The sequence below is a fragment of the Halichoeres trimaculatus genome, unplaced genomic scaffold (genome assembly GCF_033239565.1).
Source record: "Halichoeres trimaculatus isolate MK-OKI-2021-1 unplaced genomic scaffold, fHalTri1.1 fHalTri1_scaffold_4, whole genome shotgun sequence".
Taxonomy (NCBI): Eukaryota; Metazoa; Chordata; class Actinopteri; order Labriformes; family Labridae; genus Halichoeres; species Halichoeres trimaculatus.
The window spans coordinates 18,626,835-18,651,507 of record NW_027437182.1 but is presented as its reverse complement, the minus strand read 5'-3'; the positions used below and the strand labels follow the sequence as shown (position 1 = coordinate 18,651,507).

Here is a 24,673-nt window from a genome sequence, read left to right as displayed (position 1 = left end):
ACAAAGGCAGAGTAATATGGCTTGATGGAGAGGAAGGGACACGGAGAGACGGGGAGTTAAAAAGAGAAAGAGTTTGGAAAAGTGTGAGAATTTGAAGTAAAATGTTGGCAGAAGTGAAGAGGGGCTTAGTTTTTTGTATTCAGAAGAAAGACTTGAAGAGAAAAAGGTTCAGTCTTTGGAAGAGAGGGAAAAAAAGGTCTCTAGTTCCCATGCCTCCTCTTGGCAGCTCCTGTGTTGTGATCCATCTAGCAGCCTTCCTCTCAATGTTTAATGACGGAAGGTCTGATCAATAAACATTACACAAGGCCCAAGTGTAACCCCATCCTGCTAGAGACAAACTAAAGTCAAACATCTGAGGAGAAAGTTTCCGTCTAACGTCTGACAGGTTTCTGAGACATGAGAGGAACATACGTTTGGCCTTTTGTTTTGCCTGCAGTACTTGAGAAACCCTCTGAAAGTCTCAGGGGGTTAAATGTGATCCGTCCATATGAACTACCCCAGCTGACCCTATACATCTGGTATCCTCTTACCCTAACAGAAGTCACTGGTGCTGCATTTGAGGATATTTCTTAAACTTTATTTATCCCCAAATGGTTTACATACCTAGGAAAGAAAACCCTTCATTACTTTTCCCAGGGTAGGTATTTTATTATGTGGGAATTCAGCTGTCTGTCTTTCAATGCCTGCACAATATAAGCTACAAAAGTAGAATGTGCCCAATGCCTTTAAGAGGATTTTATTACTTAAGTTTATTTCTGAGAGGCTTAATTTTGATGTCAAGTTGGTCACTAATACTGTGATGAACTTTCTTTTTCATTCATTCAGTATCTCATGAATTCAGTTAGAGCTCGAAATTTTCACGCATTTGCAAAAGTAACCCCTAACTCGAGTTAATTTAGTAACTATATAAATCTGTTGGTGTTTCTGTGATTGAAGTTTGATCTAATAAATTCTTGTGCTTTTTATGTAAGCAATAATCTCAGAGCCCAAGCTAAGAAAACATATTCTGAGACAGAGAGTAAAATACGAATATAAAACAGTAAAGTGTTTATAAATACTCTGCTGTCTGCTGTAGGAAGTGGAGACCTCTGCTGTAGCTATGTGGTTTTTTTCTACATTTAGGTTCATTTCAGTTGTGTGTGGAGCATATTGAGGTAATGAGCTCACCTCAGCCATCATCTTTGAACATTGCACGTACTGTAAACATAGATGAGCTGTCGACTATTTTAGGTGAGGCAAGGCTCACTCTGAGGTCACAGACCCACAGCTTTTAAAATTGTTAATGCTGCTGTAGTGCCACCTGTAGACTGTTACCACATTTTTCAGGCACAGTCATGTGATGAAGGCTGTTGTTACAAAAGACAGTGTCAAGATATGGGAGGCCTTATCCAGATACCTTGAAATCTTCAGCGACACATTCTCCAGTAAGATTGAGTTGTGGATGAAATTTCACAGTATAGATGTTGGGGAAATATAGAACTTATAAATTACAATAATGAATTCCTTGAAAGTAGTGTTTTTATTCTGAAATGCAGCAAAGACTGGTAAACCCCCTGATTCTTGTGAAAACAAGGACAAATTGATAAAACACAACCCCAATGGTAGTGAACAACCATCTAATTCAGTCAAAGTAAAAGGCTTCATAGTGAAAATAAAACAAAACAAAGTTATTTATCTCCTTTTATTTATTATTGGGATGCTCATGACTTGTGTTTCATTTGAAGGCTCAAATCTTAAATCCACTCCTTGCACATTTCAGTCTCTAACCTCTCCCGTTCCCTTTCTCTCTCAAGACTGGAAGAGTGGTATGTCAGTGCCTACAGACATCGCCATAGCCTACCTGATCCAAGGCAGCTTCTACGGTCACTCCATCTACGCTACAGTGTACATGGACGCATGGAGGAAGGACTCAGCTGTTATGGTGGTGCACCACATCATCACTCTGGCACTCATCATCTTCTCCTACGCTTTCAGGTATTTCATCTTTATTTTGTTTATTGGAAAAACTGTTGGAAGTTTGCTGTTTCTACCCATAGATGCATCTTTGAGTGCAAAAGAAATGTTGGAAAGATACCCTGCATATTTTCCTGACCTTTAGATACCACAATGTTGGGATTCTGGTGTTGTTCCTCCACGACATCAACGACATCCAGCTGGAGTTCACCAAGCTCAATGTGTATCTGAAGTCCAGAGGAGGAGGGTATTACCTGCTTAATGATGTGCTGTCCAACATGGGCTCAGTCAGCTTCAGCATCACTTGGTGAGGCTTGATGGAAACACAAACCTTGTTTCTGACTCATTTTTCCCCCTTGTTCTGGTTGTTTTCCTTAAAAGTCAAATGTTTTGTTGCCTTGGCAGCTGGTAGATACTTTCATTTGTTCCTAGCTAGCTTTCGGGTATATTTAAGAAAAAAAGCAGTAATGAGACTTCTGTTTGTTGTTGTTTTGTCTCCATCCCTCAGGTTCTGGTTCCGTCTCTACTGGTTCCCTCTCAAAGTGCTGTATGCCACGTGTGTATCCAGCCTCCAGTCTGTCCCTGGCATTCCTTTCTACTTCTTCTTCAATGCTCTCCTCTTGGCTCTGCTGCTCATGAACATCTACTGGTTCCTGGTGAGGACATGTTTGTCATTTCAGTCAAATCCAAAGATTTTCTTTGTTTTTGTGAAACCTTTTTAAATACTGAAACAATATGCTCTCCTCCCTGATTTCTACTCCTGTCCTGTGCAGTTCATTGTGGTTTTCGTGGTGAAGGTGTTAAAAATGAAAGAGGTGAACGACGTCAGGGAGTACGAGGATGAGGACGGCAACAAGACGGCAGCAGGCCTGCTCAAAGAGCCGAAGGCAGAAAACAATGATGATGATGCTGGACATCACATCTCTGCCCAGGGGTGAGTTTCACTACTGTTTGTTTAATCTGACAGAGAGACCTCTGCGCTGAAAAAATATCACCAGCCAACTTCTGGGCAGATTTTCACTACAAATGTTGAGTTTGTTTTTACTCGCAGCAGGTTTGGCAGAAGACCAGAGCAGCAGTTTAAGGTGCTATTTGTAGAGTTTCCACATTAATAAATCATTGAGTAGGCCTGTTGCAGAGTAACAGATTTTCACACACAAGTGTGAAGTTCTGATTTTAAAGGAAAACAAAGTGCTACAAGACTGAGGACTTAGCTTTACTCATGAAAATATTATATAAACACAGTTTCAAGATCATTATAAGTGTTTGAGCCAGCCATGTTTACTAGCTTTAGGCTACAGTACTGCTAGTAGATCTGGGAGATGGTACTTTGAACAGCTTTTGAGCTAAATGCTAATATCAACATGGTACAATATGTTAACACTAAGCTAGTATAATCAAAGACATAGTCAAGTGTGTTAGCATTCAATTATTTTCAAATTGACACTGAAGTGAGAGGAGCTATTGTTAGCTGCTAACTCAGCTTAATATGGTCAATAGCTTTAGCCCTGTGTATGTTAGCTACCTATTATTACACCCTTTTGAATCATGAATAAAATAGGCCAGTTGTTTGTACACTCAAGATTGTTTCTCAACCTAACAGCCATTGCAGAGCCATTAATGTCTGAATCTTACAGAAATGTAGATTTGGACTAACCATCCAGCTTAAGGCCAAGAAAGCAGTCAAACAGAGCACAATTTATTTCACACAGCAAGCACAAGATCACTGAGTGAGTGTGGCTATCATGAGCAGAGCTAGCATCACCAGCTTTCAGTCTTCCTTGCAGGTTTACATCCACATGTCAGAAACCATATACAACTTTACCTCCATCTCATACTGCAGGCTGCACTGTGCTATGAGATCCATCATCTGTGTTTGTAGTAGAGTACTAAAGCGTAATAGTAGCAGCCACCAGCTGGAGCCCCCCGTATTTCAGGCCTACATTAATGAAAACGTGAATAATTGTTTAAACTAACGCTACTTCTTCTGAAGCTCTAAATATCTGAAGCTATGGCATTGTGTAACAGTGATCTCTTTGAGTGTCAATGAGTGTACAGCACTTCGCAATAGTGAGCTTTAAACAAATAAGAAGTGCTAACTCGACTAAAAACAAACTCTATCTGTTTGTGTGTTTTATCTGGGGTCAGGGATTCTTCTGTCTTTATCTGACAAGCTGCCTTTAGCCCCCTCTCTGACTGTCAGGTGTCCTTCTATCATCTCTGTGCTGATTGTCATGACAGCCTTTGACCATCCTCAAGACCCTAAAGAGTACAAACTCCTCAAGCACTTTTCTCCTTGTTAAGGTTATGAAAAAAAAAAAAAACAGACTCATCCTTGGCTTTATTTTTGGATAACAATTAAAACAGTAATGGCAGAAGCAGGTTAAGCACTTTCTCCTGCCTCACAGCAGGTGTCAGTGCTGAAACAGCACAGAACTCTCACCGAGCATGTGCAAGCAGTGGCCCTCACAGGTAGATAGGATCAAAGAGCCTGAGACCATATGGAGATGTGATTATGTGGCTCACCTTATCTTCCTGGCCTTGAACCCTGCTGATATCCTCCCTGCCTGCTAATGCCTCACATTTGCTGATCACCTTACCTGACAAGCTTATTCTCTCCTCTCCCTGTCCACAACTTGTTCGTTTGTTCACGCTCAGCTCCCTGACCCTCTGTTCTCTTCCTCTCTGATGAAGGAAACACGTGCAGAACGGGATCACCAAGGAGAAGCATCTATAACAGGCTCTCCTTCGCCACCACCTGGCAATGGGCTGCAAGTACAAGCAAGACAAGAAACCCTCTTTGGACTGCTCGTGCTCTGAACGAATCTGAAGGGAAGAGCGTCACAAAAAGAAAAGAAAGGAAAAAAAAAAACAAGTTAGGCTGCGATACATTTTTACTCTTTTAATTTGTTTAGAACATTTCATTTCATCACTGATATTTTTTTTATTAGAGCACTGTGAATGTTATTTCAGGTGACTTTTTGTCTTATTGTTGCTAACTTTACGTTGGATAGATCCAGTAGAAACAAACCAGTTTGAGTGAGAGTTGGTCTGTGATTGTCACATATTGTTGTAATGGGTGGAGTAATTATCGTGGTCACCCTGAGCAGCAGCACCCTGCAGCACCCAGATAAAGAAAGTGTTCAGGCGCGTAGTGGTTCTGTAGACTCTTAGACTTACAGGGATCGTTCCTGGTAAACAAGCAATATGCTGATTCTAAAAGGTGCGCTGTGTTCGCTGTCAGTGAAACATGTTTCCTAAAGAATTCCTTTCTTCTTTTTACTCTTCTAAAAAACTCCATCCATCCCCTCTGACTCCAGACATGAAGAAAAAAACAGGACTCACATGGGAAACAAAGTCTTAGCATCACTCTGACAGCCAGAGAACTGGGCTGCATTGTCTGGTGCTGTTTCACCACATGTATTGATTTCCATATCATTGCACAAGTCGGTGGTGGCGACCACACAGCCATGCCCCCACCTTGCGTCCATTAGTGTGTATTAAAAAGCCACAATAATGTGTGTAGGTATGTGCGTCTGCTAGCTGGAGAGTATGGATGTAGCTGAAGCTTTTTAACTTTTGTTTCACAACATTTCACCTCTCGCTTTAATTTTTTTGATCTTTTTGATCTTTTTATCTCTTCTTATCATGATCAACGATCGTAAGAATGATTCTCTTGTGTAGAAAATCTTTTTAGTCTTTCTTCTGTGTCGCAAATGTCTGTTGCTGCACTGACATGAAGGCGTACAAGCTGATTGCTGGTTTAATGACAGCAAATAGCTTGAATTGATTGACTGGGTTTCAGCATCATCATCATCATCATGATTTCATTTGTTTAAACAATACAGATTTGAATAATGTTTATAAGATAAGATCCATGGTTGGTGGTGGCTATCAGGTTCAGGAAAATGATATCAATAGCCCAGACCTGTGTAAAGATAAAAATCAGTATGAAAAAAACATTATGTATGCACACACTATGGTATTCAGGAATGCATGACAACGAATGATTTTGGAAATATGCTATGAAATTGTCTTACAAACAAAGAAGAAAATTTCTTTTGCTATGTAATCATTATGTCTGTATTTATGTCCAGAACTCATTCAAAAAGTGATCTTTTGTGAAGCAGCAGGGGCTACTCAACACATGTTGAAACCAGTTCGTGATAAACCCTTTTAAGGTGTTTGAAACTGGATGTTCAAGATATACCTCAACACACACATCAGTGAGATGTAAGTCTGAGAAGTCCCGCACATGGGACCAGTTTTGACTTCTATAATTCAAGACATGAAAATTCAACTACAGTGAAAAGGGACCTACTTCATTGGATTGGTTTCTCTGGTTTACTGTGTGTGTGTTTGTGGAGTCAGCTGCTGCACATGTAATAAATAAGGGATGTTTCTATTCTTCCAATCTTCTCGATCAAATTCAAGCTCTTGTTTCGATGAACAGCATGCTTGTGCTGCTGGAGCAGGCCGCAGATGTTGTCCATGCATAGAAGAAACGTCTGTTTTTAGTTTTGTTTGTCTTCCACAATCCCCTCGCTGGGGGAAGTACAAACTATTTTTTAATTCTAGGTTAAACTATCACTATTGTTGACGTAGTTCAGGTTATTGTGAAGTTTTTTTTTTTTGGAATTGCTGCTGTTTTTTTGTTTTTTGTTTTCTTCTGAGAGCACTGTTGGTATTCCAGTTGTGTTGTTTTATTTTCTGCTGTGTGTGATGAATCGGTGATAGTCTGCTCAAATCAGATGTGTCTAGGGACCAGGGAGTGTTGTTATGTTCATCTACATTACAAATTGGATTGGGTCTCAGATCTCTTCCGTCAAATCTGAATGCTGGCTCATTTACACACTCCTCTGACTGTCGTCCTTCTACACCTGTACTGTAAGTGACATGCTCTATCAGACATGTTACTGTGTGTAATATATCCCAGCCCTGCGGCTAACAGGTTTTACTAGCATGGTGTTATGGCAGGAAATTTCCTGCACACTCAACTGTGAGACTAGAGTATCCATAGCTTGATCTTTTTTTTGTTTGTTTTATTTTATTGATGGTAGATGACAGGGGAGTGACGTTTGCAGTAAACCCACAAAGACCTGTTGTCTGGATGAGGTGTCACTTGTCCCTTCAGTCTGATATGGTACTGTGTGCAGAAGTGCACCTTTAACCCCTCCCACTGTGTCATGCCACAAACTGTCCTGTGATGTGACGTGTTAAACAGGAACTAATACAGAGGGTGGGCGACAGAAATATATCATCAGTACATAAGGATTTATAGGAAATGAAGGAATTTTGGGGCGCAGTATGTCAATTGGCTGATTTATGGCAACACATGAAATTATGATTTTGTATCATTTCAGGTGTTTACTTTCACCTGTGAATGAAGCTCAATCAAACAGATGATTAAATCCACGTCGCCTACCCCAACTGCTCCCACGAGACACAAAAGTAGTCCACCCTGAAAGAAAAAAATGAGGCTGTCTATCATTATTATTATCATTATTATTATTATTATATTGTAAATTGATTTGGATGATAACTGTTGAAATGATTTACACAACATTGGCCCATATATATCATCTTTGTTTAAAGTTTTAGAAATCAGCGGCTGAGGGAGCTACGTTCAGGCAGACAACTCACCTGGAACACAACCGGTGGTTTATGATGTCCCAGCTCTGAACATGGCAACTTGTTTAAAACCAGACCAGATAACAAGATAAGATGAGATAGTAGCATCACTTGGTGTGTCAATTCAGCCCGGAGATTTGGCAGTAAGGGTTAATGTTTAGTGAATTGGTGCCTGATAGGGTGAGCAGGAGGTTAAATGTGCCAGATTCCTCTAAAGATATGAATAGAATGATCGTCCCTGTGGCGTTGCTTGGTTGATAGTCAGTCAGCCAATCAGAATCAAGTATTGAGTACAGCTGTAGATAGTAAGAGATAGGTTATTTAAGCCATGTGTAATGCAGCATCCCAAGGGCCACCCTTAAACAAACTTGTGTTATCGTAGGGGGAGTGAATTATATTAATCATGTTAACCCTGACCTCATCACTTCCTGGTTTATTCATCAGGCTGCAGAGGATGTTTATATGAAACTATCAACACAAACAAACCACAAAGTAACGGTGAAAAGTAGTTCTTAGTAGCTGAGAAAACTGTTGTACAGAAAGTAATGCATGTTAAATCCCTGCTCTCTGGCCTCTTCTCTTTCTGTTTGCATGCATTAGGATCAGAACAAAGAAGATCAGGGAGTGACGATTCGATGAACGACACTAGTCTCTACCACTTTAACTCCAAAGGCTGTGTTGGATGTATTTACACTGAATATGACACAAGAGTTGTCTGTCTGAATAAGCTCACAGGCTTGGCTATAAAATGACACAAACAATCTTTACAAATAGCTTGATTGTGCCAAACTGTCCACTCAAATTATGAAGGAAGTGTTTGTGGGAGCTGGTGAGGATGAGGAGGAAAGCTGGTCGAGGAAGAGGCAGAATAGCCCTGCAGGTATTTCTTATAAATTGCACTGTAATTTATTAGTATTATTTTTATTATTCAGTCGTAGATCAAAATTAGAAAAGGGAAGGGAGAATTTGGGAAATTTTATTACTTTCTAGAAGAATCAACAACTAAAAACTCTTATTAATTTAAATTGTATTTTAACGATGCACATTTCTACGACCATTGATGCGTGCTGTAATCGATGAAAATTGCCCTAACTTTTCAAACTGAATTTGATCACTTGATAAAGACACGTACTTGCTCTTTTGTAACGCAATTTTAATACCATTCAGCCAATGTTATTGTTTCATTATTTTTCCCATAAAATAAAACATGCCAGTAAACAAAACACGGGCTCTTTGTTTCTTTCTTTTCACCTTTTTATTTCTTAAATCACAGCTGAGATCGTTTTCATTTCAGAGATCAAGTCTTGTGGATGAGGTGAAACAGAGATCAGACCAGAGGAGAGTTCATTTCAGTGCACAAAAAAAAAGAAATGCTTTAATAAATTAAAAATGTACCACACAGTACTCCTGTCTTTGATATCATGATGGTGGAGAATCATGCAGTAAAACAAGAAATATCCAAAAACAAAAAAAAAGTGAAAACAGCATTTGTTCACAGGACAAGCAAAGGGCAAAGATGAGTCTGAGGAAACACTGCAGTATTTATTCAACAAAAACTAACATCCAAAGAGAAGTGTCCAGGATATTTTCTCTGCTAAAAAACGTTCAGCAGAGGAATAAACTGATTTTGTGCCTGTTTTAAGACCCCTAGTGTATAAATAGTGCAGTGCTGATTTGAATATTTCTTCATACTACTTTAAAAATGTCTGAATTAAGTTTAATCATATGATTCTGCAGTCGGCAAAAGGTCAAATGCAGCGCAATATGTTTTTTACTGATAAAATGGGGTAAAGGGGGATTTTTATCTGAACGTTGTCTTCGCACTTTCACACACTTCCACATGTGCTCTGATAAGGCAGAAAAAAAACATGTTGGCTGCTTGAAACATCGACTTTTACAACGTTATGATGACCTTAACTGCCTGATTTGAAATCATTTCAGGATTTTAAAAAAGTAAAAATAAGACACACCAGGTGGAGTAGAAAAGGGAAGTCTCTTTGGATACAGGTGAAAAAAAAATATCCAAAGAGGAGCAAAGTGGAATCAGCTTTAATTTCTATAACTATCTAATGCCAGGATGCATGTGAGGGGGTGGTACACACAGTAATAATTTATTAAGGAATTTATCCTATTTATCTGAATGTCTCCTTTCATAAAACCACTATCAAGGCAAGTACTAAACACTACTTCACATTTCTTGTAGACTAACTCGTCTTATTGGTAAACTTGTTAGAGGAGTCATTTTCACAGACTGTTTAAAGGAAGATTTCATAGTTTTTCATTGTCTGTCTCCACATAATAGCTGCATGATCATAGGAGTTAATATTACTGGGTTAAGAAGCACGAACACAATGTCAGAGATGTAGGGGTGGTATCGATGTCTAAAAGTTTATTAAAAGAAAATATCTTTCACATTTTTTGTGGTTGAATTTCTCAAACATCATGTAATTTTTATTTTTTTTACTGTGATACTTATTTTTGCATAAAGCAACCAGTCAATTTAGACAAGCTCCTTGTTTGTAGAGGCATTTTAGTAGTCGGTGTAAAAACCTACCCATACCAATTTGAAATGATCTGAATAGAAAAAAGAAATTACACCAGTGCGTGTGGCCAGTTCAGGGTTATAGTAATCATTTCATTTGTACTCAATAAAAGCTAAAATGGGGCTTGAGTGCACAGGGCATGGACTGAATGTAGACAAATTTCTCTACAGTTAGTACAGAAAGAAAGAAAGAATACCATGAATGACTTATTGGGGAGTTTGAGGATTGTATAAAGACAGACTAAATATTTCCTCTGACAGAAAAAAAGAGGAAAGCATATCTCTTACCAAAAGAAATCCTGGGCTTAAACTGAGGGTTCAGTTTCTCCCTGTAGCTGCCTGAAACAGCACATGACGTCAGAAAGATGAGTCGTACAGTAAAAATGAGTGGTACAGTAACATCAAAAACTCCAATAATCTCAAAGGTTGGGACAAATTCTTCACATCCATCACAAGGCGTCGGATCATAAAATGAGTTGTTGGTACTGAAGAGAAAAACATGATTCCTGATTATACTCTGGTCCATCAGACCAAATGGATTCGGTTGGCAGCAGGACAGGCTCTGACATCATCTTTAGTGGATCAGGAGGAAGGACGTGATTCTGCTGGTTTGAAAACTGTCGTGAGAACAGCAGCTCAGCCCAGCTCACGTGTTCTTACTGGCTAAAGTTCTTGACTTGAGAAAAGGGTGAGATCTGGAAACAAACAGTGTGGTGCACCTCAATGGGCCTTTGTCTTGGGTTGGGTGATTCTGCGGACAATGCTGTAAAGAACCCCAAAGTTCTGAAAAGAGATCAGGAAAAGAAAATAGATAATGTCATGTTTTAACTAGTGCTGTCAGGCGATTAAAAAAATTAATCTAATTAATTACAGGATTTGTAATTAATTAATCAAATTAATCGTATTTTAATCTCAAATCTGCTTAAGGTCCCAAAATAAAGAATTTGAATTCCAGGACATTAAAATTACATTAAAAACATTAAAATAAAAACATCTAATAAATAAGGTGGGAATATATACAACACATTTTTAGGTACCCTGAGGCACAAGGAACACATGAAAAACGGTTTTTGATTCTGTCACATTTTTACTTGATGTGGACTCAATTTTCACTGCAATATGAACTTCTATACTTCTATGAGGTCAGGAGAACCAGGGCTAAAGGCTAAAAACTGTGAGGAACTATGTACAAAACACTTTATTTAAGTCTTGGATCAAAGAAAAGTGAAGTATTTTCAGTTTTACATGCTCTGAACACACAAACTGTTGCTGATTGGTGCAGAGCAGCCCCAAGCTGAAACATGACAACAGGAAGATGGAAGCAAATTTTCAAAGAATTCTTTAGATTTAAATACAGGACATTTGTCGATCATTCAGGGCTTGTGTAATGCAGTTAACAGTTTAGAATTATCTGTTTTTTACAGAATTGAGCTAGAGCAAATGGTTGATTATCTGCAGATTTTCAAAAAGGACGTGTGAATAAACGAGATGTGGATGGCAGTTAGTGCTGCACGATTTGGGGAAAAGGTGCGATTTGCGATTAGGTGGACAATATTGCGATAGCGATTGTGCTTGCGATTTAATAAAAAAAGTTGTGTCATGATGAGTCTACAGACTTGCTCGGTTATCATGGAGAAAAATCTGAATTGCATGTGCTGACATTGCGATTGTGATTGCGATAATCGTGCAGCCCTAATGGCAGTCCCCCCAAAATCCCCCCCCCCCCGGGTCTGAAATTTGAAAATCTGACAAGAAACACCACTTTTTCCAGTTTTTTACCCTGCGGGTTTAGGATCCAGATTACTCTGCGTTCATTTTTATAACGCGTTAATTTGTGCTGTAATTAATTAATCTAATTAACGCATTAAAATGACAGCCTTAGTTTTAACACAAGAGGAATGAAAAGACATCTGCGAAATCAAAACAACTACTCAGGATTTAGAGCTCATAGAAAACAGCTGTACTACAGCTGTTTCTACAAGCAACAGGATTGATATCAGATCATTTTCAATAGCAAATTTGGAAACATTTCATTTTTTGTCAAATACGGCAATAAACTAAGCTTCAAGATCCTTTAAGGACCAGCTAGTCTTTACATTTCATATTATGACATGGTGAGTGTGTGTGTGTGCGACTCTTCAAACAGAAGCAGTGACTCACCTGAATAGCAAGATACATCATCCCCAAGTAAGCTGCAATGCAGACAGCCAGCAACAAGTCAAAAATAGCAGGTTTCACCCTGCAAGGACGAGAGAGACAAAGAAACACAGTCAAAGAGAAGACAAGACAAGTTTAAAATACAGATCCTGGATATAATGTGAAGGTAAGATGGATTCACAACAAGGCTGGGAGAGCTTTTCCCAAAACCACGTCCAAACCGAGGCCTCTCAGAGGAAGAGAGGAGCTGATTACCTGTAAGCGTTCATCGTCTGCTTCAGCTGGTCGTAGAATACAAACTCAGGATCCCTGTGGAGGGAGAAGTGGGAAGCTGTCATGCCATGTTGTGATAAAACAGATCAGGTAATACATTCTTAAAAAAAACACGTTTGTTCAAGTGCTTTTTTCTGACATTGTGACTCTTCTCCAAGCCTGTGCCCCTCAGTGTTCTTACTCTCTATTCTTGTCTTTACCTTTTGTCAGCTCTGACATAGTGCTTCTTGACGTCTTTGAGGTAGTGTCCCAGGTGATACTCCAGAGTGGACACTAAGCTGCTGTCTTTGTCCACCAGCTGAGCAGCTCTGGGCTGCGCTGTGAGCCAGTCCACCACCGCTGACAGCTGCTCCTCCTGCACCTGCTGACAGGAAGAGACACAGAAAAATGAGTGCAGCACAGTATTGAGCACAACCACATGAAAGGATGAAGAGCAGTAACCAAAAAAAAAAATCTCTAGAGCTGCTCAGACCCAAGTTGTTTTCTGAAGCAGGCTGTAAACATGTTTATTTTGGCAGTAACAGTCAGCCTGTTCAGCTTCCTGTGTATGTGGTTTCCAGTGTTTCTCAGTCGGGCTCGAGTGGAATCTCAAAGAGCTGCAGTTTTCAACACTTCCACATGGGCTTTATTTATTTTTTTATTTTAGACCTGAGGTTTCTGCTTGTTTTTTTCTCACTGCTCTGTGGAAAAGCAGCTTTATGCACAGAGCAATGAGTACAGTTCCACTTTTTTCAGTCATGTTTGCAAACTCATGTAAATGCAGGTTTTATTCATGATGCAAGACTATGATATGCCTTTTATTAGAGGGGTGGTCCAGACCTCCAACTACACCACTAAAGCCGGGCACACACTGTGCGACCATAGGCTTGCTTTGAGCCGATTTGCTACTCGTGTGACTTGATTGGGACGAGTTTCAGCTCAATTGTGTGTCGTAGAATACGTGGTGTAGTGAGGAGAGATTGTCACCTCACAATGTGCACCTGATCACAAATCCATTAATTGCAAGAAGACCAAACATGTTTGAAATCCTCGTTTCTGGGGAAGGTATCACACAGTAACACGAGCCTACTCGCCTCAGCCTCTTGCACAGAGCATGTGCAATCTCTGATGTTGGAAGAAGTTGGTCTAATTTAGCTGTCGCTGCGTACCTCTTGTTCTCACTGAAGAACTGAGAGACTGTATTGCCTACGTCTGCCCAGCCAATCCTTGTCTATAAACATCTTCTTTTTTTTTCTTCTTCTTTTTTTGTTGTCTCTTCACAAAGAATGGCACAATTTGCCACGGCAGTACATTTGTTTTTGTTGAGCATCTTCGGTGTGCGTCCGGGTTTTTTCCTCGCCTCTTTTTGACGTTGCAGAGCTGGATACAAGAGTCCAGCTCCCAAACGCCATAGGAGAAGAAGGATACAGAGCCCGACGAGTGGATGTATAGTGTGAGCCATGAAGTTGCATCAGATGATCGGGTTGTATAGTGTGAGAACATGATTCGTGGGCTTTGGACTTTCTGGACTGTCAAACTCAGCGATCAAGTCGTGCAGTTTGAGATGGAGCGGAGACAAACGATTCAAAATATTGCACAGTGTATGCTCGGCTTAAAGTGATACTCCGGGATGAAACAAGTTGGGTCCTATCACAAGGTTTAGGGCAGAAATTACCCCTACAGCAGTGTTTTTGTGCAGCAGAAGCCCAGAGCGCTCGCATCAAACACCCCCTCCCTGCTCCTCTGCCGGTTTTCTCTGCACTCAGACGGGGCCATATTTTACTTGACCAAAAACACAAATAAACGGACTCCCACTGAAAAAATCAGATATCGGTCTGCATTCACACTTTAGTCAGAGAATTTTCAGCGCGTTACTTTCACACAATAACACCGCTAAATAAGGCTCTAGTTCTCATCGTGTCTCTTCATCCAGGCAGACTACCTGCATTTGTTTATATCTGGTACGCCGCGTGCGCAGACTGATACACTTAGTGGCGAGCGCCTCATAGCCAGCTGTGGCTCTGCAGCGGAGGCAGTGCCTTTTTATGACACGATGAGAACTAGAGCCTTATTTAGCAGTGTTTTTGTGTGAAAGTAACGTGCTGAAAATTCTCTAAATAAAGTGTGAATGCAGACCGATATCAGATTTTTTCAGTGGGAGTCTGTTTATTTGTGTTTTTGGTCAAGTAAAATATGGCCCCGTCTGAGTGCAGAGGAAACTGGCAGAGGAGCAGGGAGGGGGTGTTTGGTGCGAGCGCTCTGGGCTTCTGCTGCACAAAAACACTGCTGTAGGGGTAATTTCTGCCCTAAACCTTGTGATAGGACCCAACTTGTTCCATCCCGGAGTATTACTTTAAGGTGGTCTCAGCAAGGTGTCAGAGTCAAGGCAGAAGAGCAGCTGACTTTAGAGACTCACCATTTGTTCAGTGAAGATCTGCAGGTCTCCAGGCGCCCCCTAGCAGCAGAAGAGCACAACACGTCAACATCTAAAGCAGAAAGCACACAAACTATCTTAAGTCCATATGGTTCACTAATCTGTGCGTTTACCTTTTCTGTGAGGTTGTATATGACTCGAGCCAAAGCCTCTGCTACCACCTTGGTGTTCCTGCTGAGTTTCTGCACATCTACATGAGGCCTGTAAGACACAAACACCAGCGTGTGGACAGTTAGAGGAGGATAACATAATCAGAAAAGGAAAGAAACCAGAACCCCAGAGGAACTAGGGAAAAATAACCCATTAGAGAACATCCACACAGATTTTAGAGAGAAAATAAGAGAATCACAATTAGCTGAGAGGTCAGGTGAGAAACAGAAATGATAGATGGTTTTTGGAGGATGGAGAGTTACAGAAAGACTGTGAAGAATGAAGATTTAAGTCAGTTGTGGGAGTAACTTCCTGCTAAGCGTGGCAGAGACACCTTAGTACCCTCTTTTCTTCAGCCACCAGTGATTATAACTACTGAGTGCACGGGTCACATGACTCCAGTCTTTCCATGGAGGGTGCTCAGAGTGACTGAACGTGATGTGTGGGTTAGGAGCTGCTCTACAACAATGACATGAGTGAAAATGAGCTAGGATGGGAAAACTCTTTTCTTTCGGTGATTCAGAGACTTGCAGTAATGAACCCACCCAGCAGGGGGCTCTCCCGCTCCATAGTGAGAGGAGGGGGACACTGACCGCACGTCCATGATGCTGGAGCGCTGCGCCACGCGGTGGGACTGCAGGTGGGACAAGGTAAAGGCTGGCAGCCGACGGATGCCGAAGCGCTCATGCTCCCAGGCCAGCATGTCGTCTGCCAGGTTGATCTTCTTGTGGACCATGGAGAACTTGACCTCTGGATACTGACTGGAGACCACCTGAGAGGACGTGAGAGGAATATTGTTAAGAAGATGAGACTCAGGGCAAATATACTTGACTCAACTACACATCAGTTAGTGTCTGATGAGAAAAACCTGAAGTCATAGACAGTAAGCTAGCTTGCTGTGAAGACATATTTCTCCACAACTCCCACTTAAGAATCAAGAAGTTCTGTGGTCTCATAAGAAAAAGGCATTTTCTGTCCTCAGGTCTTTGAGGCGCTTACCATCTCTAACTCCTTGAGCAAAGAATACTGAGGACTTCCTTCTTTAGGGGGTTTGGACACATGGAGGTGCAGAGAGTCTCCATTCCCCAAAGTGTCCAGACACAAGACAAAAGCTACGTTGTCCTGCAGCAGACTGGAGTCTGTGGAAAAAGAGAAACAAGGGCATCAATGCAACAGAGAGATTCATAATACAAGTCTAGAGGATTAAACAAAGGAGGTATGAGGATTTTAGCCATAAAACAGAATTAATTTTATATAAATCGTTTGGAAATCAAGTTTATGCATACAGAAATTTTATCGTGCAACTTATTATGCTCTTATTACAGAGTAAATGCTGAAATCCTGAGGTTGATTTCAATACCTTTTTAAGACTTTTTAAAAAACCTTTCAAAAAGTTTGAAGACTTTACCGCGACTTTCAGTTGTTGTTGGCACCCCTCTTTAACAGTTTTAGTTTGCATTTAAACATAAATTATGTAAACTGTGGAGGACTAGAGCTTGAAAAAATAAATAAAACTAAAGACAGGTTTATTGACACTCACACAACAAGTAACAAGACTTATTGAAGGCCAACTTGCTAAAATAAAAAAGAGAAATTATTTCATCATTTTCAAAATTTAGGACATGTGCCTGAGATTGTGTGATTTGCTTTCATGTTGTATTTAATTTCTCTTTTTAAAACTAGTAGTGACGTTGATTTATAGCTGGTTATTGTTGTATCTTATTGTTAGTCTTTATGTATATATTTTATTTTATTTTATTTCTATTTTTGTATTCTGACTCTCTGATATTCATGGATATTTTTTGAGTCAAAGCTTGAATACCTATTAAATTTAATACCTCACAAAACCACAATTAAGACTTTTTAATACCTTTTAATGGCCTTAATTTTCCCCAAATTGATTTATCAACTTTTAATACTTTTTAAGACCCCGCAGACACCCTGTATTAATTTAGATATTGTATCTCTAAGTAATAAACGACTCAAATTGACTTTGGAGTTATTTAGTTATACAAAGAGTCTAAATTAAGTTTTCAAGCACTGTAAACTACAGAGCACTCATTATCTGTTCACTGTGGCTCTTTGAAATCTTGTCTTGCTTTCTGGACGTACTGTACTCCACTGTGTAGTGTGACAGTACCTGTATGATCCAAGTTGTCCTCCAACCAACGTTTTGTGCCTTGGTAGTTAAACTTTCCTCCTCCAGACACGAAGAACAGGAGGTTGTACCTGAACACGTAATCCACACATCAGTCAAATCTACACAACATATCACCAGAGGACACTTTGTCAAGAAAGAGGTTTGATATTTTTATGTGGACAGCGATGTGCAATTATTTTGACTTATTTCATAGTAATGAATTGCTTATCTATCAGTTCAGCAGATACTCACGCAGCGTGCGTTCTCTTGTAGGTGTAAAGTTTTGAGAAGAGTCGCGCCAGCTCTAGTAACATGGACACTCCACTCCCGTTTGAGTCTGCACCGTACGACAGCCACTGGATACAAAAACACACAAAGAGACTCATTACTTTCTCATCTTGTGCTCTTTTCATTTCACTTGTTGTATTACTAACCTGTACTTAAAACAACACAACCTTCACATGCTGTTTAGAGGCATCATATCTGACTAATCACCTGGATAGCTACAGAGAGAGCTTACAAAACAAACTAACAAGATCCAGCAGGTGTTTGTTTAGTTAATTATGATATCAGCTGCCAAATTTCTTGCACTATTAAAAAGAAAAGAAGAAGTGAACATACTGGTGCAACACCGAAGGAATCGTAGTGAGCAACCACCACAATAGTGGGCAGATCCTCTCCTCCAACTCCAGCCAGGCGGCCCTGGTGGAAAAAACAGAGCCATTAGGGAAGTTGATTAAAACAAGGAGGCAGAAATGACATTAAAAGGATTAGATTCAAGGAGAGAGAGAGCATTAAGGTTCCGAGTGCTGAAGGTTTCAGTCACAGTTGACCTCCTGACCACATACCTTTGAGGTAAAAACTTAAGTTTTTCCCCTAATCCCCTCCAGTGTGACTAAACCTCTTTCTCTTTGGTTTTAGACACAAAGCTGAGATTAGAAAGTCTCAAAGTAACATTTCACTCCTGCTTTGTTTTGCAACCAGTCTGACCAAAACAGTTGGATCTAAAATAAAAACAATGCCAAAAGCCATCCAAATCCCTTAATGAAGGCACAAAACTACAGCAGCAGGAGATTTCAGTCATTCTGAAACCAAGAAATACATTCACCCAGGTGGAGCACTTTGTTTACATCACCAGGCTACACATGGTGCATGAATATTTCTTTGTATAATTAGAGTAATGTAAAGTCTTGATTTAAGCTTCAAATACGTATCTCCAAATCCATTTAGATTACAAGATTACAGGAGTTCAGTTCACACAAGTATTTCTGCCGTGGGATTTTCATGCCCACCCACACAGCCAGAAAACATTCATTACACCCTTTAAAAAAACAAACAACAAAAAAAAAACAGGTCAAATGTGTGTTGCTCAGAGAGCTTAAATTCCAAGCAAACAGCAGAACACAAAGTCTTAATGCTCAAGTATCAGTGCATCATCAGTGCCTCGACACTGTCAACAGCAAGTGACACAGGCTGGGTTTGTTCCTTTTAATGCTTTACTTCCTACTCACAGTCTCTAGACATACTGTAGAACTGATTCAAGCAATACGGCTGGTTAAAAAAGCTCCTTAACATTAATTATTATCACTTTACACAAACCCCTTTTTTTATTGATGATAAATTATAAAAGTAATGCTAAAATGAAGCTTAACAGATGCAGGATGGATGTGTTTAGGTGTGTAAATGGTTAAGATGTCCCCACAAAAAAAGGCTTATAATCATGGACACCATCTCACTCAGAGCAGGTTTCAGCGTATCTGATTTTCATGCCTGTTTGACTGTGGGAGGAACCCGGAGGGAATACTATGCTAATACAAAAAACAAGTCCAGAATTTCTTTCCTGTGAGTCAACAGCCTCAGTTCTTCTTGATGTTACCACCATCTTGCAGACCTCTCTGTCTGCTGCTTCCGTGGATATTTTTATTTACAGGACTCTGCTAAATGTATACGCTTGTCTTAGTTCGAGGTAGATATTATGAGTTGAAGAACACTTTGTGATTCACAAAAAGAAAAACTTGGAGTACTTCTCTCATACTTTTCTGACCAAACACTGTGATATAATTCAAGTGTCTAAAAGTAACACTGCCTCAGTGGTATGACCGTTTAGTTTCTTACCTCTAAACTGGTAATGGCCCAGTCATTGACGGCTTTACTCTGAGCTCCACTGGTCACCATCTGGAAGCCATTGGCTGTGGCCGTATGCAACAGTACTACAGAAAATGAAAGAAAACAAAACATTACCTTTGACCTGTCTGAGGCAGTTAGGAGTCTGCTGTTGTATTATTTCTAGAGCTGAAACGATTCCTCGAATGATTCGAGGTACTCTATTGCAAAAAATACTCGAGTAATTTTCTCTGCCTCGAAGAATCGTTTAATTTTAAAAAAGATCAAAGAGTGGTATTTCAAATAGAGCTGAGGCCATATTAAGAGAGTTTTTAGACCCTAGCTACCTCTTATACAAAATAGCAACTAGCAACAAATCTAGCTTCTTTTCTGGAGTTTGGAGACTAATGGGTCATTCTACAAAACGGTGCCATTTGGGTCCGCAACATTTGATGAGATGTACAAGGCACAAAAAATGTGTCAAAGTGTGTTTACAAATTTTGGAGCTACCAAAGCAAGTGCTCTTATTGACATGCTGTATCAGAAAATTCTATTTCTTAAAGAGAAAAATTTTCATTTGAAAAATAACTGCTCTTTAACTAAAAAATGTATTTTATCCGATTACTCGATTAATCGATGGGATTTTCATTAGAATACTGGAATACTAAAATATTCGATAGCTGCAGCCCTAGTTATTTCTGAACATAATTTGGAGAGGTGGACAAACAGTAAGTTCAACCCAGACTGAATGATTCTCTACCTTCAGCTGCTGATAAGGAGCCCTGTGAGGAGGAGGAGGTCAAGGTTTGTGTGTAGATCGACAGCAGCTCATCGTCCTCCACAGCAAAGTAGACTGGGACGATGGTCTCTGTGGCCAACATCTCTGGCTCAAGCTCCATGAACTGCTTCTCAGAATAAACAGGGGAGGGGCACAATTTAAAAACGTATACACACAGCCTTGAAAGTGTAAGAATTTGTTAGCATCAGATGCTGAAATCTTCAAACTAAAGGGGTTAATCTGGACTTACTCCTGTTACCATACATGCTCAAAATTCGTCAAGATTTCAAAGGAGCAACTATAGTGGTAACATTATGGTAGAAAACGAGAGACTGTTACAAATTAACAGACTTTTTTGGAAATCTAGGTTAAAAAGGTCTGTCTCAGCAAAATAGTACTCAAAAAACAAAACCTGAAAATATGTAACCTAATGAGGAACTGATCAAACCTCTAAATTAGTCCCAGCTTATGCATTTCAACAGAGCTTACTGGGTCTCTGTTGATGGTTTACTTTCCTTCTAGTCAAAAACTGGTTTGTAAAAAATGAGTGGAGAAGTTTCAAACTTTAAGTTGTCTATGAAAAATGTACCATTACTTAAACAACCTCAACAAATTCAAACATGCTTCTGGGAGGGTGTTACTGAAGGATGCTGCTCTGTAATCTAGTTTAGTAGAAAAAGATATTACTTATGTTTATAACCATCTGCTGATCACATTCTCCTTGACTTAAAACCACCTTGTTTTGTAACTATTTATACATATCACGGAGCACAATCACACCGTACTGTTATATTATGCCACCAGTTTGTTTTAAAAAATTATATTTTGAATATTTAAAAAAGCTCTCTGTACTTCACAAAACAAAATTATGAACACCAAAACAGAAAAGGAAGGCATGTCAAACTGAACACAGTGCTTGTATTAATATTTAATGCTATTACCTGTACTATGTCCTGGGGCACAGCAGACATGTTCTTGGGTAGGATGATGACAACAGCCCCAGCTGATTGCCGCAAGGCCTTCTGGTACTCTTCATAAGAGAAATCTGCCAGCCGCATAATAACACAACGACGACTTAGTACCTCTGCCTCCACAGTACGGGCCTCTGTGTTCAGGATGGCATTTCTGGTACCTGCAGGTAGAGATTTATTTTATGTTATTTAACCTTTATTTAATCAGGTTGGTCCCACTGAGATTAAAAACCTCTTTTCAAAGGAGACCTGGCAAAGACACAAAGTTGCAGACATAAAACACAAAAGACACAAAGCACAGTCAATAAACACAAGATTATGGGTTAAAATCACGTTCAAGGAAGCAACTGTTCAAACAACCAAGCTGAAACACTGGCATCTCAAAGAACCAGCCTCCACGTCTTTTATCTTAGATTTAAAAACATCTAAGGACACTATCTCCTTGAGCTTTAAGCCATTCTGCAGCTGGTTCCAAAATGAGGGTGCAAGTATCCCAAGGCCCTTTTCCTAGTTTCAGTCTGAGCGTTTGGGACAGAGAGCATAATGAGAACGCAGATAGTAGTGTCCGGTACTTTTCTGCATGATAAAAACACACAAATAGTGGAGCAGCCGACCAAGAAACGCCTTATAGATAAGTGTACCGATGTGTGAGCCTCTGGGTCACCAAAGCAGGCCATCCAAACCGAAGGTACAGCTCACAATGAGGAGTCAGAGGTGAATATAAAAAAGGTAAAAATATATGGATAAGTATTGTTACTGAAGCACAATACTTTGAAACACACTTAACTGCCATGTTGTCATATCGTGCAAATGCAAGGACTAGGAAGCTACAGATCATAAAAATAGATCATTCAGTTTTCTATACATTTGTCAGTTCTGGGAGATCCCTCTAATCATTCATAACCAGTCTGCTGAATCTGAAAGCTCAAATTATACTTATTGCTATGTATTATACAACAAAACTACTACCGCTCATACAACAATCCTACCATTTTAAGAGAATTACTTTGGGATTATGGAAACACTATCGTTTATTGACGTCACAATTTGGCTCTAAACTCTTCACTACACCAATTTCTCAACAAACTATGTATAAATGCCCCCTGAAAGAAGAGAAAACTCTACGAAATTAATTTCCAATCGTATACATTACAAGTTAAGATTGTCAATGATTATTTTCAGAGCAATCATTATCGTAATGTGGGCACTATACGTTTTAGGTGTGCAAATGAATCCAGTATAGAGGATAGGTGGTGGTCATGATTGTATGAAAGGGGCTTGCTTGCTACAGCTTGCTAGCATTGCTAAGCTACATTAGCCGCTAACTAGCTGTCATTGAGATGCTGGCTCGGTTAACATGTCGTTAGCTGGACATGACAACTTGGCTAACTCGAATAAACAGTTGGACCCAGTTCAATACTGTCAAGTTAAATGAAATATTGGTTTAATTTATTTTTGTGTAATAAAAAGCGTTGGCTTACCGTAAGGCTGCCCCTGCAGGTCGTACTGCTGCATGCGATACACCGTGAACTCATGTGCAGCCTCGGCCGGGAGCGGAGACACCAGGATCAGCACGGCAGGGATAAACACAATGAAGGTAAGGGGGAAAGAGGATTTAAACATGTTATCAAACACTTCGCTAGCCTCCTCAAACATTGTGGCGATGTTATTCTCCGCAAAGACTAGAATAAAACACTATTTTCAGCTATCACCGCCTGTAGCTACTGTGACAGCTAGCTATGGACCCAGTAGAGCTAGCCGGAGAAACTGACGGATGATTCTGATCAGGCAAATATCTGGACGACCTGTGACTCTGGAATGAAGAGAAGTGTTTTATACAGTCTAAGGCTGAGAACCAATACAAAATTATCGAAAATTTATTGAAAAACATTTCAACGTTGTTTTTACTTATAGTTTTTTTTCCATGTATATTAATTAGACTTAGAATTATTTTGAATCAGCGGTCATTCAGGAACCTGACAGGACAGCTATGAGTAAAGGTTGGTATCATATTCATCGACACTCGATGGCGCAATTCCCTACCGAAAACCGTTGTAACGGTCAACTGTTAAAATCTCAATTTTAGTTTAAATTTTACCAAGGTGGTGAAATTGTTTCGTTTACATTCGGATCTATTGCTCAATTTTAACGTTATGTAAGATTTTCTATCAAATAAAAAAAGGCCATGGGCTTTAGATTGGACTAACATTCTCAAGACAACAGTAGCTTCATGGCCAAGACAGCAAGGGCTGGCTCAACATTAGAAAATGTGGGCACAGGGAAAATAGGGTCCCTTGGCAAAACACTGATGCTAAGGGCTGTTATAATATTAAAGTAGTTGTTTTTATATCACAGAAACCTCTTGCACAGCACATAACTTTGTAGAATTGAAGCCAAGGCCTACTTTTCTTATTGCCTCCTTATGGCCTTCACACTACCTTTACCTTTACCTTATTTCTATAAATATATAAAGTTATTTATGTTAACTGTTTTCCCCCCTTCTTTTTCCAATCTCTTCTACTTTCTGGTCATCATAAACATTATTGATATTATTACCACTGAAGACAATGATTGGCACACTTGATGTTCATTTAAATCGCTAGATGCACAATGGTTATTTAAAACAGCTAAACTATTCCTATGTCAATTGACACAGTAGGTAAGATGAATATAAGTGAGACGTGATGTTTTGCTGCTGTTTTCTAACTGGATTTTGAAGGTGTTTCCATAGTGACACGGTGGTCCATGGAGTACATATGTTCCAGCTTCTTGTTCAAAATCTTTTTCGTCAAGTCCTTTGAGACATATTCATCTTAACAACAAAAGAAAGCCCTATAAGCATTAGTAACGCTTGGGTAACTGAAGGTTATTGTGTCTTTTGCTGTGAATGTGAATCTGTTTGCTATCTCAGGAATCCTTCTCCTTGTCTATGTCTACTGCTCTTTGTGTAACATTTGTGATGACTCATCTCGCACTTGTAGTTACAAAATAACTTCATCAAATCCCATGATATTAATTTAATAGTACTACAAGATGGTATTATTGTGATGCAAAAGTATGATCATGGGATCACAGAAAACAACTTATTCCCATGAACTCCAACAGAATATTTTGATTACTTCTATGTAACACAGAAACAGGAGGCTCTGAGAAACAAAGGTTCCAACTGGAAAAGGCAGAAATAAACCTTCTTCCCTTCTTGTTCTCTCATCTTTTCCTCCCTGTCTCCAGCTCCTGAGGCTGCTTTGCTAAGTGGCAGATTAATGCTGATATGATGTCCTGCGACCCCACTTAATGGACCTTGGCGTCATTATTTCCTGGGTTGGAGTAATCCTTGCACAGGATGGTGAGAGAACAAGCAGCAAACAAACCCTGTAGCCCGTATTGTTGGGGGAAAAAAAACTGATTGCAATTATTTGATATTACTTATTCGATATTTAGAAATCATAGTTCACTGATCAGCTGACACCAAAATATCAAAAAGGTTGAAAAGAGTGATTGTTAAGGAAGAACAGTAAGGAAAGTGAGGAAAATAAAACTCATGTTTGATTGGTCAGCTGGC

General features: G+C 39.7%; 2 protein-coding genes across 5 annotated transcripts in view; one reads left to right on the top strand and one right to left on the bottom strand.

The window, feature by feature from the left end:
* cers1 (ceramide synthase 1) overlaps window positions 1-8,832 on the top strand; it is a 35,777-nt gene extending 26,945 nt beyond the window's left edge. Inside the window, exons 3-7 of the mRNA XM_074667736.1 lie at window positions 1,794-1,974; window positions 2,099-2,260; window positions 2,462-2,609; window positions 2,727-2,887; window positions 4,648-8,832. Of these exons, the coding sequence (XP_074523837.1) occupies window positions 1,794-1,974; window positions 2,099-2,260; window positions 2,462-2,609; window positions 2,727-2,887; window positions 4,648-4,690 (695 nt within the window). The 3' untranslated portion in view covers window positions 4,691-8,832. The remainder of the gene's footprint in view (window positions 1-1,793; window positions 1,975-2,098; window positions 2,261-2,461; window positions 2,610-2,726; window positions 2,888-4,647) is intronic.
* A 13-nt stretch (window positions 8,833-8,845) lies between these two features.
* Window positions 8,846-22,906, bottom strand: ncln (nicalin). Of its 4 annotated transcripts, none has more exons than XM_074667731.1 (15): window positions 22,593-22,906; window positions 21,082-21,272; window positions 20,123-20,267; window positions 19,375-19,469; window positions 17,881-17,961; window positions 17,512-17,615; window positions 17,260-17,348; window positions 16,119-16,258; window positions 15,665-15,891; window positions 15,083-15,170; window positions 14,952-14,990; window positions 12,757-12,920; window positions 12,539-12,592; window positions 12,287-12,365; window positions 8,846-10,909 (listed from the first exon to the last, which is right to left on the bottom strand). In XM_074667731.1, the coding sequence occupies exons 1-15, from the start codon at window positions 22,765-22,767 to the stop codon at window positions 10,847-10,849; spliced, it is 1,734 nt and encodes a 577-aa protein (XP_074523832.1). In that variant the 5' UTR covers window positions 22,768-22,906; the 3' UTR covers window positions 8,846-10,846. The 4 variants fall into 4 exon arrangements, with proteins under 4 accessions (XP_074523832.1, XP_074523833.1, XP_074523835.1 ...); XM_074667732.1 differs by having other exon boundaries at window positions 12,757-12,917; XM_074667734.1 differs by having other exon boundaries at window positions 12,757-12,917; window positions 15,713-15,891.
* Window positions 22,907-24,673: the final 1,767 nt, after the last annotated feature.